The sequence below is a fragment of the Opisthorchis viverrini genome, assembly GCF_000715545.1.
Source record: "Opisthorchis viverrini unplaced genomic scaffold opera_v5_276, whole genome shotgun sequence".
In the NCBI taxonomy this organism is placed as follows: domain Eukaryota; kingdom Metazoa; phylum Platyhelminthes; class Trematoda; order Opisthorchiida; family Opisthorchiidae; genus Opisthorchis; species Opisthorchis viverrini.
In genome coordinates, this window is record NW_008751931.1 from 617,957 (window position 1) to 637,116 (window position 19,160).

Sequence of the window (19,160 nt, forward strand, 5' to 3'; positions counted from 1 at the left end):
GCAAATTCGCGCTCTAACCACTGATGCAACCTGATCAGACCACCGGGTGTCCACCCTATGTTTTAGACCTTTTTCTAAACTATTGACAGCTGGTCAAGACCAACTATCTTTCGCCATCAAACTGCGAGTTGTAAGTCCGAGTTGTTTTTTGTTACATTGTTATTTATTAGGGCTGGGGGTCGCGGATTAGTGATGACACGCTTTTTCTATCTTACGTTATAGTGTGGAAGCCCGCAACTTCTGGTCAACATTCTTGTTGCACTCGGTTTCGCATGAACCATCATGGCACAGCGATTACTGCAGTCGTTTCGTCGAATTCCCGGCCATTTGGCATCTTTTAGGAAAAAACCGGAACCTATTGAAGCTCATGGAAGCTCGTACAAGATAAACGTCGTAGGTTTTCTCTATTTGCTAAATTTACTTAAGTGCGCGGATTACGGTTTTCCTGCCAAACCGACTTCCATTGCCTACGATCCAACGTTAGATCTTATCGCGCTACTAACGCGAGATGGAAACCTCTACATGTATCCTTTTTTCCAAAACTCATCAAGCTTTTCGGTTTGTTTACGTTTGTGACAGAGGCCCTGGACTTGTATTCTACTTTTATTCTACCAAGCCAGGTCACCTCTACATGGTGCAAGGTAGGAGCTGACGTCAACGTTTCCAAACACTGTCTTCTTCTTATTTTTAAATAGTTTATTTCTTTTTGTCCACAATAGACTGAAAGAGCATCCGGTTTTTATCGGTATTGGCCATTCAGTTCTTTTTTTAAAGTCACGTTTTCCCGCAATCATTTCAAGTTCGGTTTGGCTAATACTGAAATTTTATCCCAATGATCAGTAAACACTGATGGTGCGTCTGTTCTAAAGCAGATATCTGTGTTTCGAAGATCCCTTGTGAGCAACCCTGACACTCCACCTCATACCGTTAGCGTTCTTAGATCGTTTTTGATATATTATCACGGCAGGTTCATTTTTTATGAAATCACTCCTCACAAGTGACAGAATTCCTTTGGTTGCTGATGTTTACCAACCTGAGAGGTTTTCATCACCGTCGAGCACACTAGAGCAGCAATAGTTGGTGACGTCAGACTGAACACTAACCATCGCCGAATGGCTCCATTTTCGCACTACTACCTTCGGTTAGACGTGAGATACACGAAAATTGGTGCGCTGTCATTGAGTGTGTGATTCGGTCACGTAGTTGTGAGCTGTTAGTGGCCCGAATCTGTTACCAGCTCACGCCCGTTCTAGAAAAAAATTGTTCAGCTGTAACACCCTTTCGATGCCTAGCTGCCATGCCACCCGAAAGGAGCACGAGGGCTTGGATACTGCCGGGTTGCCGAAACCTAGACACGAGAAGTCAAGAGACAGAGTTCGGGTTTGAATCACGAACCCTCCGGTCAGTAACTTCGTTCTCCAACCACTTGAGCCGTCTCGCCCATTCTAGAGCAATATGTGGATTCTGTTCAATACGTACCCGTAGCTTGGTTGGTTGCTGGTTGACGTAAAATAAACTGACGTATTCAGTGTGTAGGTAGAAAAAGTGGAATGGCTAGAACATCCTTTGGACCGAATACAATCTTTCTATCATGCGAGGGTTCCCCTAAATAGGACTCGAATTTTTTTATCAAATCGTCTGTGAAATTTGAAGACATCATTTGAGTTATCTCACCATTTGACCTGATTCGTCAAACAGACTGAATACGGATATCCGTAAGTGAAGGATGACATCGATCGCTCCTACAGTTTTACTCCAATCGGATCTATTTCATCCTTTCTGACTGCGTACTTGTTGGCTTCCCTGTTGGCTTCTTCGGTGAGTCATCTAGCAGAGTTGGTGACTATGTACTCGCTCGCCAATGGTAGCACAGTTACTAAGTGAACGTTATTATGTCCTATGGGCTACTTCCCGGCCGAAATTATCGTCGGCGTCACTCAAATGACACCAAAAAGTATACTGATGGCATTACGACCAAGCCTGTTAAAACCGGTATTCACATTTTATCCTTTGTCAGCTAAGTGTTCAGTATCGACTAACGCAGCTCGCGTGGGTGAACGCATTTCTTTGTCATTTTATTATCATTCGAATGACAATAAATCAAGCTTTAGTGCATCTGGTGTTGATCAAGTGGCAGTTGATCTGTTCATCGAGCCTGGCAATTGGCTTGCAAACGTTCGGTCACCATACTAGAAGACATCGTCAATACATCGTTGGTTGGGTTGGATAAACAAACAATTAACCCAACGGAGCTATCAATAGTTGGACACGTTCAGTGTATCCGTAAGATGTCAACAGCAAGGCAGTCCAGTTCTCAATCGTATTATACGGGTATGGTACTGGAATGGATTCACGTTTTATGTGTAAAATAACGGGTTCTGGTGTCACACATTGTACACATTGCACATTGAATATTTAACCACTGACGTACATAAAATTCGAGTATTTGCTGATGATAATGGCAGCTGATAATAATTTTCTGCGTTTCTCATGTTTTGTTCGGCTTTTCGTTGGTTTGCGTGTTATCAGGTTTCGAAATCCCAGTAATCTGACTAAATGTCCACGTACTCGTTGCTGACGGGGAATACTGTCCCTCTGTTTGGAGGGGTGTTTTTGATGTTAGTACAAAATGTTTTTATAGCTGGAAATCATGTTTGCAAACCTCAATCACAGCGGGGAAAACTTGCGCCTACCGTTTGTAGTGATGTACAGCCTTGGTGCCTAGTTTAGGCATTGTTATCTTCCTCCCAGGTCTCCTAGAGTAGCATTTGTTGGGAGTTGGTGGTGGTCTCTCAAAAGTTACCGATTTCAAACTAGATCCTACAGGACCGGAGCGAAGCGGTCTTAACTGGGGCTTCCAATGTATTTGCCTTGTTCTGCTCATGGGTTCTACTGGGGTAAATAAAAACATTTGACTGCACGTCGGACAAGCCAAAGAGATAACCTTTTGGTATTTTATTTAGATGGTTTTGATCTCAATGTGCTTTAACAACGATTCGTTGTCTGAGCAGAGGGGTGGCCCCTCCACGGCCCTGAAATTCAAGGGATAAGCTACATGCTGTTGCAAGAGGTGATTTCGGTAATTGCGACTGACCAACGGTTGTTTCATAAACCGGTTTCATCAGACACTTATAAATGTTCAGTCATTTTAGAACGGAAACTACCATATAGGTCTGAAATATGGTCGTGGGGAGTGTATTCTAAAGTACGGTAATACGCCGGGTGCTGAGTAGGTTGTATTTCGCATCGGTATGGAAGTACGAATCAAACCTTAATAAGTTATTTGCCTATTCAGACGACTGACGCTGGTGGTAATGTTACGGATTTCAGGGGTGGCTCTACTTTTGCAGACCGGCTAACTTTCGGTCACGCCAACCAATAGTATTGATGGATTTTATTTGACAAATAGGCACCAAGTCGTTCGCTGCGGGTTTTACCTTGATGTTTCATCATGTGCAGAAAAATCAATTCTTTCATAGTCAACTGAGTCACACCGAAAATCGTTATGACCTCTTGTTTTGGTCACCTGGTTGTGCCATAGATTAAATAGTATATCTCCTCTCTCCACCCATTATATTTCTTTAACCGATATTCTTCCTAGCTACGGTAAACCAGGTGTTGTGTTTAAAGGTAGTCACAGCGCAGTCGCAGAATACATTCAAGTGTTATTTCTCAATGGAAGCGTAAGTTGTTTCGGTGCACGTGCTTAATCTTATTCTAGCGCAAACTAATTACGCTGACCGATTCCGATGATATTTACCTTTGGGAGCTCACCTCAACCACGCAAGCCTCAGTTCGCTTGGTGCAAATCGCTTGTTTGCGAGAAGCTACCTCTTCTTTGCGTTCTAACTCTGTCAATGGTGTAAACCACTCGGATTGCATCGCGGTTACTGATGGGTCCGTGCACATCACATCCATTTGTTGCACATCAGATGGCCGAAGTTTCCTCATAGGTACAGACCATGGATGGGTAGCGTCTGTACGTTTGAACTTACCTTCGAAATCGAGCATTCCATCGAAAGATTTCGAATATTTAACTCTACCGACGCCTGAGGACTCAATCACCCCGGCGAGGATACTGAGCAAGTAAGCAGTCTTTTGTCTACATTCTTCCCGAATGAGGGAATTATAGTCTTTTTTGGAGTTGCTTAATAAGTTGTCAGCGATTTTACACTCTTGGGTACCCTTGACTGTTGGGTAGCTCGTCGCTTGCTTATGATCCTTTTTGAACGACTACATGACTGCGAGTCTCACGGAGGTATAAAAAAGCTACGTGGAGGCATTGATATTTCCAACCAACAACCCCTTTTCAGGCAACATCAAGAAGATCCGTTAAGTGCCAGTAGTTCTCATTTTTACTCATTCCTCAGCACCCTAAATGTCTTTTTACATATTTTTAAAAAAAACAATATTGCGCCAAAATTAGAACAACCAGATGGCCGAAGTTTCCTCATAGGTACAGACCATGGATGGGTAGCGTCTGTACGTTTGAACTTACCTTCGAAATCGAGCATTCCATCGAAAGATTTCGAATATTTAACTCTACCGACGCCTGAGGACTCAATCACCCCGGCGAGGATACTGAGCAAGTAAGCAGTCTTTTGTCTACATTCTTCCCGAATGAGGGAATTATAGTCTTTTTTGGAGTTGCTTAATAAGTTGTCAGCGATTTTACACTCTTGGGTACCCTTGACTGTTGGGTAGCTCGTCGCTTGCTTATGATCCTTTTTGAACGACTACATGACTGCGAGTCTCACGGAGGTATAAAAAAGCTACGTGGAGGCATTGATATTTCCAACCAACAACCCCTTTTCAGGCAACATCAAGAAGATCCGTTAAGTGCCAGTAGTTCTCATTTTTACTCATTCCTCAGCACCCTAAATGTCTTTTTACATATTTTTAAAAAAAACAATATTGCGCCAAAATTTAGAACAACCGGACTCATTTGGAGGGCAACGCCACTAGCCGTAAGCGACGTGGATCAGCTTTCGAATACCGTTTTTTCCCATGAGTCCACTCACACAGCGTTGTTGCTAGTTTCTATCTCCCTAGCTTGGTGCTCGATTACCACCATTCTGGAACACCATTTTGAATACAGCTACCACATGCTCTGCTCCCCTTATTTCTTCAACTTTGTGTAAGTGATCAAAATACGGCCTTATCCACACTCTATCCGAAACTCTGACGGATATGCCTGAGGCACTAGAAAAAGTCCTTCAGAATGCTCTCTACAATACTGAGACATTTACGGTTAAGTGCACCAAAACTAGGTCTAGTGCTTATTCTTAGTTTGAGCTGTGACCTTTCGAATCTCAGAGAAACGCCGGTTCCAATCGTTGGTATCAAAAATAGTGGACAGTGCGGGTGGTTCCGACGGGATAGCATCATTTCACGTACTGTTAACTACTGCAATTAGTCAGTGAGCTATCGTTATCCAAGATTATCTGTAGAAAATCTATTTGTTAGACCGTGTCGTTCTCTTGGTGCTCAGTTTCAGGCTTGAAAAGGAACGGTTTTCGGGAAGGAACTTAACGTTTTCTGCTCCAACTTCGGATGATGTTTGTTCTGCTGATAACATACTTTCCTATACTTCAGAACTTTTGCCTCTGATTTATCTGATAGGGCACTTGGTACTGTTTAATCCATTTCTGTTTCCATTTTACTTTCATTCTTCAGTCTTTCTCCTACTCGTCATCAGCGTTTGCGGCTGGACGCCGTCGTAGTTCTTTCTGAAAGACCTGGATTTCCTGGACAGCTGTTGATAGGATACAATTCAGGCTTGAGTTTGATTTTCGATCTCAGAGCTGACCGGATCGTTGCTCTACTGCAGTGGAAACATCACCTCGAGGCAGCCACTTGGTGTGGAGGAAGTGGTTTGCCATCACGGACGGCACCTCCCAACGCCTCTCCAGTCCACCTGGGAATGCGTCTGCTAACTGCGCATTCGGATGGATCGCTTGGGGTTTGGAACCTGAAGGATATTGGGTTCACCGTAGTCACTTCTTCACCAGCATCTGAACCGCCATCGTTGACTATGGAGGAGCCACCTACAATGCCATACGGTAAGTCTCTACTGAATTTAGATTTGTTTGCTTACAGTATTACGTGTTTCTTCGCTTTCAACGACTCAAGGCATTCGTTTATTTCATCTTTCCCATTGCCCAGCACGAGTGCGACGCTGTTCAGGTTCACATGCCTCTTCAGATTTTCGGTATTTTTTTTCTCTACCTTTTGTGGCCCGATTTCGTCAATATCAGGAATTATGCAACCTACACCGTCCGTGACGGTCTTTGCCCTTTGTACTGTAGTGCACCCAATAATGACTCGTGGCGTCCAAGCCACCTGTCGGTCGGTAGCTGCTGCTATCACGTCTTTTCCACAAGTTTCCGCTGTGCGCAACTGTCAACCAACCACCACCATCAGCTGCCTGTTTATGCGGTTCACACTTCTTTTCTGTCCGTGTTCCTACTCACAGAGGACCATTTGCTTTACATAAATTCGTCTCCCGCCGCCGTTTTGCGACCTTGAATAACCTTTGCAACTGGCACTCCTCGTAATGAATCGATGCATGTCGCTGTTCGCATATCTCGTGTGCACGCTGTTTTAGTCTTTTCTATGGGTACATTCTCTTTCAGGACCATTTCCGTGCAAGCTGATCAGCAAGGTCTTTTGGCTACCATCACCATCGTAAGTGACCACATGTTTTTTCAATGACTGCTTTTTCCATTTGGTGATTCTTATGTAGCTGTAAGTGGGATCGATCTATTCTTAAAAAACTGGAGGCGGTGTACGGTTGTTTCATACTTTTTCCGATTCATCAATAGTGCATATCCCACGAAACTGCGAATTTCCGGTTGATAGCAGAACACTGTGTCCTCCCACCACGTTTGGCTCATCAACAATGTGGTTAACTCCTATTTAGGTAGAGTATAGATCCACTCAACCACTCAGCTCACGCCACTTATTTCGGCTTTTACTGCCTCATTGGGCGGTGACATCTCAGATGGAAAACCCATGCAGCTTCCAAGATCATTTCTTCAAGTGTTAGAGAATACCCGTAGTAGTCATCAGAACGAAAACGTAGTTAACAAAGCTTGGTCTCTGTGATGGTGATCAGATGATCACAAACTTGTGAAAATAACCAGTAGTCACGTGTCACGGGGACAAAGACAGTGGACGTAACACGAGTCACTCAGAACATCCGGCGCCGCCACTCGACAAAAAACGGATGACGGTGCTGTCAGACGTGAAACTGTGGCTGAACTGATTGTAGGCCAACACAAGTTCAAAGGTCGCATCAGCTTTTCCTTAACAGAGTTCTTGATTACGCAAATGAATTCTGGCTGTCTGAGCAGTCAATAACAGCGAAAACCTCCATCAGATACGTAAAAAATCAGTTTAGGACAGTCAATTACAGTCGGAATTTCAAACAGTCGTGCGATAGCTCCTTGTTAGTCATGTTTCTCATGTTAATTCCCCTTAATTATTCGAATATATTCGACTGAAGCATTCTAGCGAACATGGTAAACATGTTTGTTCTATAACTTAGATCATAATGAACAAATATTCAAATAAATTCAAAAACTGTAATATCCTGTTGCAAATATGCACTCTATTAAACCAATGGAGAAAGTGGCTGATTAGGCTGTTACTATCTGGCTATCGTTCTTTTTCGCATCCTGTGTTTCAGCTCCGTCACTGTCAGTCCGTATTTCAACTGTGACGTGTTCTAGCAAGTAGCATTTTCTCTTCATGGCTGCCTGAACAATGGCCAAACCAATCAGTATGGGCCTCCGAGTTTGGAGCGACAGTTTATCATCAGGGGTTTCGATAACAATCATCTAATATGTAGCCAACTAGTAGACCTGGGTCAACCGCATAGAACACCTCTATCGTGATGGTTCTTCTTGGGGGTAAAATTAGTTGCCAGTTTTGCAGGTTAGTTCCTTGAGTTGGAATTGCAATCGCGAAAAATTCCGTGCCATCGTAATTGTTCTCCCGAGAGTGTTTCCTTCTGCGGGATTCCCTTGTGAAGAATCTTACACTTTCTTGCATCCACCTGTTTCCTTCATATGCTGAACGATAATAAGACTGGATTTTGCGGCAACGATTTCAGCTACTTCTATCTTTAGTGGATTTTCTCAAACTGCTTTATGATAGAACGGAAAACAAACATCAAGGTGGACGACGAGTCTGCAGGTTGTCTCGAAGTGACTAGGCTCCACTATTTTTCTTGTAGAGAAAAAGCCTCAATCTCTACTTCGAGTAACATCAAGTGCTCGATGCCTGTTGTAGCGAATAAATAGTTTCTAAGCCAGGATGTGGTTTAAATTTACCCTTAGTGGTTGTGATAGAATTGGATACTGCTGGTTTCTAGTGCTTCATTACTGAAAGTTGTGGTAACTTTGCACCATGTACTGTTCGTTGTGGCTACCCATTAAAGAGCAGAAAGACTATGTTGACTTAAGTCTATTGAACTGTCTCCAAGATATGCTGATCAATGCTTATGTGCACATATACGTCACGCTCTAACGAGGCCTCGCGTTGAACTCCATCTTGGGTGCTTAGAATCTTTTCTGTGTATGATTGCTGAGTCACTGCCTTTCCGCACATTTCTGCTTGGTGGAGAAGTGTGTAGGAATCTTTTGAGCGATGTATGCTTAGACGTTCGATCACGTTGCAGTTTCACCCTCAGCACCGTCTAATGAAATGACGTATGAAAAATGGCGTGCGTGTTAATTTTTTTTCTGGAACTCGTTGTATTTCACTTGTCTGCATCTGCACATGTGCTTAAATGATACGTTTGCACAGCACGGAGATGACCCGAAACGGACTCAGTTATGTTCTGTCGCAACCAACACATCTACGGGGCAGTTCTTAGGTCTGGTAACTTTGAACGGTAGTCGTTTGTAGAGTGTTGCCTATACGGATTTCTCTCACCTGACTGACAACAACGTAGCGAGGAGTGTCCTAAGAGTATTGTAACGTAATATGCTGTTCACCCCACAGCCTAACGTTTCATCTGTATCGAAAAAGTTAGACAGAACACTTTTTCCGACTACTTTAACCCCAAATCGCTCCCTTAATTCCTTTCGGTTTCTCTTGGTTTTCGGTCTCAACAAGACACAGGCTTAGTCCCGACGCATCCCTTTTCAATGATTCCTATTAATCCGACGTTTCCAATTTCAAGGCGCTTTTGCCATGATAGCAGTCAATTTAGTTAATTCTACATTTAGACCCTCAAGGATCCTGGCGTCCGTCGGTCGAGCATCCCGAAAAACATATCGTTTGTCCATCTATTAGCTGATTTTCTATATCTCTTCGGGATTCCACGTTCATTGCTACACCAATTTGAACCTGAGTGATTCAGTATCAATTCAAAATCAATCCATTAATTTGCGATTGATTCCTTGTTCGTCCGTGATCTGCTCCATTCTCTACCTTCGTGTGCATTGCATACTACCACCGGTGCTCGTGTGTTTGTGTGTGTGTTCGGAGGCGTCAGAATCACTGGATGCTACATGTGACCAAATCAGGGTCGAGTGCTCTGTTTACACAAACAGAGCGTGTGCACAATAACACACGCGATTTCGGTACCGGGTTTTTGATCTTGAGCTTCCGCCTTTCTAGCTATCTCTTCAGTGAAATCGGTAACTGAATCCCGTACATGGAGAGGAGCGGTCTGTTCACTCTATCCGTTATCATCACACCAGTTAACTCTATAAGCAGGCTTCAGAGTTCATTTGCTTAGTTTTTAATTCGCGCCTCTTCTTGGTTAATAGTTGTTTGCTATCCAGCTCATCCTAGGACTTCGGTCAGAGAACGAAATCTTTCCACATGTAACTGTGCCAACCCAATAAATAATGGGTTCAATGGGCTCTTCTGTGAACGACTTGTGACGAAACCCTTGCTGTCATCCACTGTCTATGTACGATTTTACCAGAACCTTTTGCCCACAACAAAGCAAAACATTCATTTTCAAGGAGTTTACTTGATTACTGGTGTTTTTTATTTGTTCTATCGATGAAACGCTTTCACCACAACGATTCTACATCCTCCCGTAGCTTAGTAGATCTCACTAGTCTCCACCATACACTGGCTTCCTATGCAGCAACCCAATGGTGCTGAAGTTCCCAGTTACCCTGATCTTCCATGGCGTCCCACTGCATTTCTGCCTATCCGTACATCAATTTCTATCTTTGGCTTGAGCGACAAACTGGACGCACCTTGCTCCTCAATAGCTGAGGGCGATAACATTTGTTTCCTTCTGGACAATGATACGGTTTAAAATGGTCTTTTCTGACAGGTGTTCTTCCTGGTTGAGGGCGACTGTATGATGAGCTGGACTGTCAGAATTCAGATTCATTTTGATAGGTTTTTCGGAAGTGGAAAGTGAACTTGCCACTACGTACTCTATTCTTTGTATCTGCATTGAGCCTCCCAAGTAACTGATTGATTGGGTCATGAGTAGAACATTGGATAGGCGAATATCCCCGTCTTTAGGGGTTCGGGGGAGCATTGTCAGTTGTCTGATGGTGGTTTGTGACGACTAGTTCGCCAGATGTATGGAAATCTTCGGGCAGTTACACACGTTCCCGAGCTGCCGTCTTGATCAATGCGGCGTTAGTTTCACTTTCTCGTCAACAGGGGGCGAGACGGCTCAGTGGTTAGAGCGCAAATTTGCTGACCTGAAGGCCCGTCGTCCGAACCCGTCTCCTGCCTGTTGACTTTCCATGTTTAGACTTAGGCAACCTGGCAGCATCCCAGGCCTCGTGCGTCCTTCGGGTGGCATGACAGTTTGACACCGAAAGGGTGCTATAACAACGATTTTTCCTCGTCAATAAAGCCGTTCTCTTCGATTTGTATCTTAGAGATGAATGGCCCTGTTGATCGTTATACAAGTATAATACCCATGTTTTTTCTGATTGTTTATCAGAATTTGATGGTTTCCATGTCGTTCCGATAATCGGCTGTTGCAAAGCGTCTTTGCAGCGTATGTGCGCCGTTCACACCAGCTACCTTAGATTAGGGACTTCACTCCCGTGTGCAAAATTTTTCCAGCGATCAGGAACTCTGTTCTTCTCTACCAGTCATGGACTTCGTGTCATTTTCCAATAAACTTTCTTTTCGCATATCTTGAAGTGGTGGTATCACGGCATTTGTTGGAGGGATGCCTCGCGCCACTTACGGAGAACGCCACACAGTCAGCCTGCTTCGTGGGTCGAACTTAGATCGTGCAGCAGCAGCCAATTTGGTGGCGGCACGCATTGCTGCAGTTGTGGAGGCAGATGACGATGACGACGATCTCCTCGACTCTAATCTAGCTCCAAGCACACCGATGCACGTATTCGATCCGGACGCACCCGAGCACGTCTGTTTTGATTTGCCTTCGAGGTTGGTGGATCTGCTTCCCGTCGGTCCAGTCGGGGGTCCTGCTCAGATTTTACTTATCCTTTGTGAAGAAGAACTGGTGGTTGTGGATTTGTTCACGCCTGGTTGGCCTTTTATGCGTCCACCCTATCTGACCTGCCTCCACACAGCTAATATCACCGCCCACAGTCTTGTCACACAGGTAAGCTTCTTTCAATGGCTTCTGTGTGTTTAGTACTATTAAGTCATTGGAAATGGTCTGCTGACTTGTTCTTATCCTAGCCGCCGTCCCTTTCCTATGAGTGACAACCTGTTTGATTTTTTATCGCTTCCAAGGAGTTGAACTTAATTCGATAGGCAAAGTATCATAGGAAGCTCTATCCATGAGATAGCCATTACTTTCCTTTTGGAGTTATCCTTGTCTATCGTGGTCTTCAGAAGAGCCTACGCAATACACTCTATACAGGTCTTTATTCGCTTTTGTTTGATGCTTTGTTGTTCGATGCGCTTACTTTTGACCTCGAGACGGTTTACAGACCGGAAAGTCCATGGTTCGAGCCCAACCTCAGCATCTCGACTGCCCCTGTCTAGGCTTGAGCGGTATCCCAGCCCTCTTTTCCCCTCCAGTTGGCATGGTAGCAAGGCCCCGAAAGGATGCTGCAGCTGAACGAACACAAAGCACGTTCATGCATATAGAAGTGACAATTTATCTACTCAATGGCCAACTTATCAACTCTCATTTCTGCCTAACTTATCAACTTGTTCGTGGCGCAGTGATCTCCCTTCCACAAATGGTGGTCATTGATGACCATGGTTGATGTCTCCTTGATTGACACTCAAACCTTTATAAACCAACTTCCAGGTTGGATGAACAGATCGACAATCATTTGGTCAACAACTAATGATCACCAATAGTTTTTAGTTTTGTCTAATGGTCGTATAGTATGGCTTCACTATCAATATTTTACTTCCTGCGCACACAAGTCACTGACTGTGACCTTAGGAAGCCCCAATCCAACAATAAACTGGTGGATTGAGGGAAACAGATTCGTCAGTATGGAATGATCATCCGTCGGTGAACCGAAAAATCAACATCATACCGAAACTGGATATCGCGGGCAGGACCAGATATGCCACAATGTATATCAGACTGAAAGGATTGATGAGTTATTCGATGTAGCGAAAAGTTTCGACTGAGACCGCGGTTGCCCAGTGTTTTCTATCCTCACTAATCACCACCGCTTTCGTCTTTTGGGCGTCGACCGTCATACCAGTTCTTTTCAACTTTGTCGCAGCAGCTTCAAGCTTCTCGTTAAGGTGAGCCCAGTCATAAGACCCAGTCGTCAACGGAGGCGAAACCATCCACTAGGGTATTATGGAACTTTTATCTTAGTTGCGCCATCGACAATTCAAGAGTCTCATGCACTGTCATGGGTTTTACGGCCAACTTTCTCACCTGTGATTAGCTCGGTCAAATTCCAATCGGATGGTAGTACTGCCTGGCTTGGCTGGTTATCCACTTGTCTTGGAGCAAAGAGCACTAATTTCTAATACCGTTCAGCGCCCAACGGTATGCCGAAGTTGCCTTTGTATGGTCCCTCCCACGATCCATTGAGCACAACAGACGTTGAATCTCTCCGTCTTTGGTGGAATGGGGTCTTGATAGCGGCGTATCTGGCTCGACGTATCTGCTTTCCGTTAGCCGCCACCCGATGGGCGTGCTGATGGCGGCGGCGGGAGACAGGTTTCCACGTGTGTGGAAATGTTGTGGATACTTCAAGGTCCGAAAGTGACAGGGCTTGCAACGGTGTCTTGATGCCCGATTGCAACCCTCGGAAAAATTCCAGAAGGTCAACACTAGGGAGCGAACTGTCAGAAGTGGTTTCCAAGAATGACACGTCTGTCTCGATGTTGGTTCCCTCGCCTATCTTCCTCATGTTTTAACCGCATTCTCTATGTTGTCCCTCAACCGAATTAAAAACTAAAATAGCATCTGTGGTGTTTCTACGATATATTTTAACCTCTTTGTCCGCTTGCTTCCATCACCAGGCTATGCCAGGCAAAGCCATTTCTACATACGTGGTTACATCGATCGAGCTGTTTTTCTTTGTTATTCCCGGTGTGCGACCGACCTAGAAAGCCTGTGAATCCACTGTCATGATGACACTTCTTTCAATAGTGTGCAGTCACTAAACACCCCCGTTCGAAGGGAAGAGGCCTGGCAACGATCATTTTTATTTTAGTTCTTGTCATACCTAACTATACCGAAAAACGGTGACTCATACGTTTCTCGTGCTCTATGTTAGTCAGTATATTTATTCGCTGTTGTGAGGTTGCTCCGTATAAAGCCAATTTGGCATGAGCTAACAAGCCTCCACAGGAAAATCAGCTGTGCACACTTCGCAGTTCGAACGAAGAAACATGCTATTGAGTTGCTAAGCATGTTGAACTCTTCCTTTAGCCCTAAGAAAAGGTTGTATTCCACCAGATTAGGTTCCGCGGGTGTTTTTATGGGGGATCTGGCTGTTGCTTTCTGTTGTCTCCAACATCTTGCTGCCTGCTTGATGGTTGACGGTGTGCTGTTTGGTGTTTGAATGGCCTACTGTGTACCGATTTTCCCAGCTGCACCCACCCTTACCGAAGACTCCTTTGGTAGCTTTTTAATGCCGTTTGGAATACTTTTCCAGACCATTGGGGTATGTTTTTAGATATATTACCCTTTGGTGACGAGAAGCTGGAGTCTTTTCGAACGTGTGTTCCGGGCCGATTATGTTGTCAGTGCACCGTACCATACTTTTTCGGCCTTGTAAGCGGTAGTGCCTCCTAAGTTGTTGGAGGCCTGTCTTGGTTAGCGAAATCACTAGCCCGTGTCACAACTACGACCATGCTTCCGCGGTATTCGAACAGCCGCATTGTCAGGCATTGAGCTTTTGAACCTTGTTGCTGCAACCATCGAGTTGTCCACACTGGAGGACCAGGGAATATTTTAAACTTGGTCATTCGGCTTAACGGTTGCACTGTGTTGCTGGAAGTCTCCTGTGAATTACTTTGGTCGGACCTAAAAGAATCTGTGACAGAGAAAGTGTTCCGCATCCACTACGAAAAAACAATGGAGGAAGCGCGATGCTTGACTCCTGCCTGAACAGAATCGAGATTCCCGAACACTTGACAAGCGAGTCATGATAAAGTAAAAATCGTGACAAGCATTTGTCTAACAGTTAGGCTGTTCAAACATTGTGCACGACTCCTTGCGGATGTTAAGTTTCACCGTTTTCAGGCTCATTCAGTTTTCGGGCGTTGAGTTCGCACTCAGTGGGAAGTCGCGCAGTGGAATATATAGTCTGAACATGCCTCTAACCATTCAAAGAGATATTGTTAGTTACTGAATACCCGTTTCATCTCGGAGGTTGTTTTGGATCTGGTGTTAATATGCCAGATGAAGTCAATGCATTAGTCCCAGGGGTTAAATTCTTGTACGCCAGTTTGCGCCGCTTGTGACGTCAAGATACGCGCGTCTCAAAATACAGTATGGGTTGTGTTGCTGCGCGGTCAGTTTCTATGGCGCAGACTGGATCCGATGGTTTTTCAAGGGGATTATGGGGTTTTGGGAGAAGCATTTGGTACTTCAGCTGTGCTACGCACCCAGCATTACCTACTCACGCGTCATAAGTTACGCTAGTTAGGACAAGTACTTCGCATGTCCTAGGACCGCTTACCTCGTAAGGCCCTTTTTACCCGACCCTTTACTGAATGGCGAGCACTGTGACCTGGCAATTACTAGTAAACTCGGTCAGATTACGAACTGCGACCTCTCTGTACGAGGAATCCTGGGGTTCAAGTCGTCAACGCTTAATGACACTGACAGACAGTCACGCAATCGGTGGCATTCCCGCATCATCTCGTTGTTGAATGTCATCTTGAGGTACTGAGTCTTAGAGACGTTCACCTGATGCAGTCATACTCTTTACCGTGAGTAATGATGCGGACAGTGCTTTCTTGTCACGTATGAGATCAGTTAGTTGAGGGCCAATATTTCTCAAGCATATTCAATCGAGTGGATCCCAACTTTGACCACCCGGATCTGGTCCTCCACGGATATCTGTGTGCTCGTTGCTGACGCTTTCCCTGATAAACGGCACGCCTATTGCTTCAGAATGGGTGACATAAAAGGATGATTTAGATGACTAAAAACAACCCTCCAGCTGTAACATATTTTTCGGTGTCTAGCTGCTGCGCCACACAAAGAAAGCACGATGGTTGTGATACTGCCGGGTTGTCCAATCCCAGACAGAAGCGGTCTAGATGCCGGACCTCTAGCCAGTAAGCTTGCATATTAACCACTTCACTACCTCGAGCTCAAAACACAGGCTGATTTCCGTGAACTCTACCAGAAATTAGTAAGCCCACTGCTTTCTAGTTTCCTTATGGGCGAAAATTTTCGATCGAAGTGTTCAGACTAGTCTGAGTTTGAATCCTTTTTTTTTAATTTAGATTAAATTTTGAACTATATCCTGTTAGGATTATCCCGATAGGATTGATCTAATAGGAACGTTGAGGACCCCCTAAATTTGCTTATGTCTATCCAGAATGCATCCATCGAACATTCTGTGTTATATATCTGCCTCGATCCCCATAACATTTGTGGTTTATTAACTGAAGTCCAGGTGAACTTGCTGCTGTCGTTCCGGTCACCCAATCTTTTATAGGTGAATCCAAATCTCCTGGCACAACTTGAAGCTGCTGGTGTTTATTATGGTCCTGAAGGCAGATTCGGACGTGGTAGCGCGGTTTTATCCAGTCCAAATTCAGCTGGTTGGTCCCATCGTCAATGGCCTATTCAAGGTGGTCAAGCCCTAGTCAATGGATCTCGACTCTCGTCATCTTCAATAGACGATAACTTATTGTTTACCGACGATTTACTCCTCACGGGGCACGAAGATGGCTCCGTTGTCTTTTGGCGTCTCAGTCCTGGGGGGTGTGCGCGACGTATTTATACTTTGCACACCTGTGTTCTTTTCGAGGGGGAATTCGGCCTTGTGGTAAGTGCGTCCTTGACACTATTTTTAGTGATTGTCCCGTGATCTGAACGCCCGATTTCGGTCGCCATCGTCCAACTATACCGTAAATGAACATTTCTCCTCGTTTCATTCCAGAGTCACGCCAGTGATTTAGATGAAGACGCTGATTCATGGCCGCCATTCCGACAAGCTGGAGTTTTTGATCCCTTTATGGATGACAGTCGGGCTGCTGTTCAGGTTGTTCGACTTGTCGGTAACACTCTTGCGGTTGGCGGGGCTGCTGGACAAGTAAGTTGTTGACGTCCCTGCGCCACCAGCTATGAAAGGGTCAAGCTGTTCTTGACAGTGGCGTTGCTTTTTTGCCCGTTTTATAACTGTTCCACTTGCAGCTGGTAGTCGAGATCATGTTGATCCATCTTGGTCTGCATTCTCTCCTGACGTGCAGAGGCGCTGTGGAGTGAAAATATACACTCAGTGGGGATCGGATTCTATCGAACGTCTGTTTTACAGGGCCTGGCAAGCACGCTACATATAACGCAAGTGCCCTGGGAGTGACGGATTCCTATGAAAGTGTTGATCGCATGGCTTGTTCACTCATGCTCGAGGTCGGAACGAACTGAGCAATCCCCGTGTTCTTTACTCTTTCCAGCGAATATTTTCCGGAGAAACACACTCGTAGATAAAGCCGATGGTAACGAAAGCTGTAGCTGAATTCCAGCTGTATTTCTCATCTATATTGTTGTGCAACCTAATGTGCTGCACAAAGGCCACCTCACATTTCAGTTTGGACGAAATTCAACTCCAGTTGGTGATTTGGTAGACCAAGTTACTTATTTCGTTAAGATACTTGCTCTGGGTGGCGTTTCTGGTTGATTGACTTAGACTGAACTGTGTTTAAATAGGTGTACACCAAGTGCACTGACATACGTTGGCTTCTGCAATGTCTTCCAGCTGGTAAGGCAAGCTTGGTTCTTTCAACTCGTGCTCTTAGTCTAGATAGTTGTACCGCGTACTCGTTCTTTTTGTCTCCTGTTCGTTCTCACTCATGTTTACGTTTGTTTTGGTAGTCTTGATGTTTCCTTCGTCGCAACCTCGATTGTCACGTCCATAAAGGTTTATGTCGATCGACATCCATTGGATCGTGTGGATTGATTCAAAAACTGACAGACCTTTGTTTTTGTACACATGCGTGTGTACTTCACTTTTGTGTGCCCATGCTCTAGCGATCAGCATAATTTCGTATGCGCATGGTTGAGCTTTTACCTCACTTCCTCAACCTTTGTTAGTATGCAAATAAGCAGGCTGTGTTTTTGCTGGGAACCGCATTCATTCCTTTGTTTGGGGGCGTAGTTGGTACCCATGTTGGTTTTGATCTTGTATTGAGCTAAACCCTCATCAGTTACGTGTGACAGTTAGCCTGTACTGTCATTTTTTCGTCTTGAGGTCGTGACCACATCTCTGTTTTCCTAATCCACAAATAGGTAACTGTTTGGCAGTTTTTGGACTACTCGCCTCCACTTAGCCCTACATCCTTACCTATCAAGCCAGAACTGCCGGGATTTCAATGGAAAGGGTATGCGCCTTTAAAGGTATGTTGCTTGCATTATTGCACAGCTTATCTTGGTTTCAACTGCAAAAATGGTATTCGCGCTGACCTCACGTGTCGTCCATGTTTTGGTTTCTGGTCGTGAAAAAGTAACCCACAGGAACGAATGTGAAGCCTTTGACACACTCGTTTGAGAGTGGGGAGGCCAACAGGTCCCACCGATTGGCTACTACTCGAATGACGATCGAGTGTAGTGCAGCGGAGTGCTCATGGAGAACGTGACATAAAACCCCGTGATTGCCAGGTCAGGTAGTGGTTTGCCCCCTACCACTAGATTAAGGTAACGTGCGTCCCAAGTAACGTGAATTGTTGAAAGGTAAGCTCGTCTTACTACACATTAAGGGTCATCCCCAAGCTATGACTGCTTTAAGTCGAGGGATGATTTGTGCACTCGAAACTGACGTTTCAGAGCATTCTAATGTGATTCGATCAGTGTAGAACCTCGAGCCTTTTAATTCCTATAGAATACAATTGCTTCCCATTTGTTTACTAGCTGCACACAACCCAACAGCGTGATCTTGTGGCTTTTTGCTGCACTGTAGCGTCAAGCGTGTTTTTGCGGCGAGTAATTACGGCGTTATTCATTTTTAGATGGATTTGGTGCGTTTGTTGTAGTATGGAACAGAAGAGTATGTGTTCACCGAACAGCGCGGTCAGAATTGCGAATGGCCTTGTCTATATGACACTCCAGTCCCGATGTAAATCTCAGATATAGTGGTCGGGGTTAGACTCTCCTACAGACGGATTTAAGATATTTGTATCGAAGCAGGTTTGGTGTTCTATATGTCACATTATTTGAGGTCTCAAACGGATTTGTGGATGGTTGGTTCTATCAAGTTTCAAATTGAACTGATACTATTATCCCCCGGAGGTGAATTGGGATAGCTGTTATTCCGCACAAACCAGAGGCATCTATATTCTCTCAAGAGCTAACATGCGAGGAGCGTTTTTGAAAAGAGAATCAGCGCTCTGCATCAGTTTTTGGTTTGGTCGCCGAGCTTGGCAATCAATTTGCAAACAGAGAGACCTATCGAGCTACTGGAAACGACGACGTCAGATTAACCAATCAACCAAGAGAAAATCAGACCATAACGCAAGATTCCTCTGCTGACACAATTGAAAGATTCCTTTGCGGAAGATAGAAACATGATATATATATATATATA

At 44.7% G+C, this 19,160-nt stretch overlaps 2 protein-coding genes across 2 annotated transcripts in view; one reads left to right on the forward strand and one right to left on the reverse strand.

Moving 5' to 3' along the window:
- Positions 1–221: 221 nt before the first annotated feature.
- The window catches only part of T265_09407 (hypothetical protein), a gene marked incomplete at both ends in the record, with an annotated part of 41,677 nt that continues 22,738 nt past the window's right edge, over positions 222–19,160 (forward strand). Inside the window, 10 exons of the mRNA XM_009175454.1 lie at positions 222–524; positions 3,602–3,683; positions 3,722–4,086; positions 4,446–4,589; positions 5,677–6,062; positions 6,636–6,687; positions 11,143–11,572; positions 16,077–16,409; positions 16,524–16,676; positions 17,870–17,977. Of these exons, the coding sequence (XP_009173718.1) occupies positions 283–524; positions 3,602–3,683; positions 3,722–4,086; positions 4,446–4,589; positions 5,677–6,062; positions 6,636–6,687; positions 11,143–11,572; positions 16,077–16,409; positions 16,524–16,676; positions 17,870–17,977 (2,295 nt within the window). The remainder of the gene's footprint in view (positions 525–3,601; positions 3,684–3,721; positions 4,087–4,445; positions 4,590–5,676; positions 6,063–6,635; positions 6,688–11,142; positions 11,573–16,076; positions 16,410–16,523; positions 16,677–17,869; positions 17,978–19,160) is intronic.
- The window catches only part of T265_09408 (hypothetical protein), a gene marked incomplete at both ends in the record, with an annotated part of 15,058 nt that continues 10,091 nt past the window's right edge, over positions 14,194–19,160 (reverse strand). The window contains one exon of the mRNA XM_009175455.1: positions 14,194–14,428. Coding sequence (XP_009173719.1) covers positions 14,194–14,428 — 235 coding nt within the window. The remainder of the gene's footprint in view (positions 14,429–19,160) is intronic.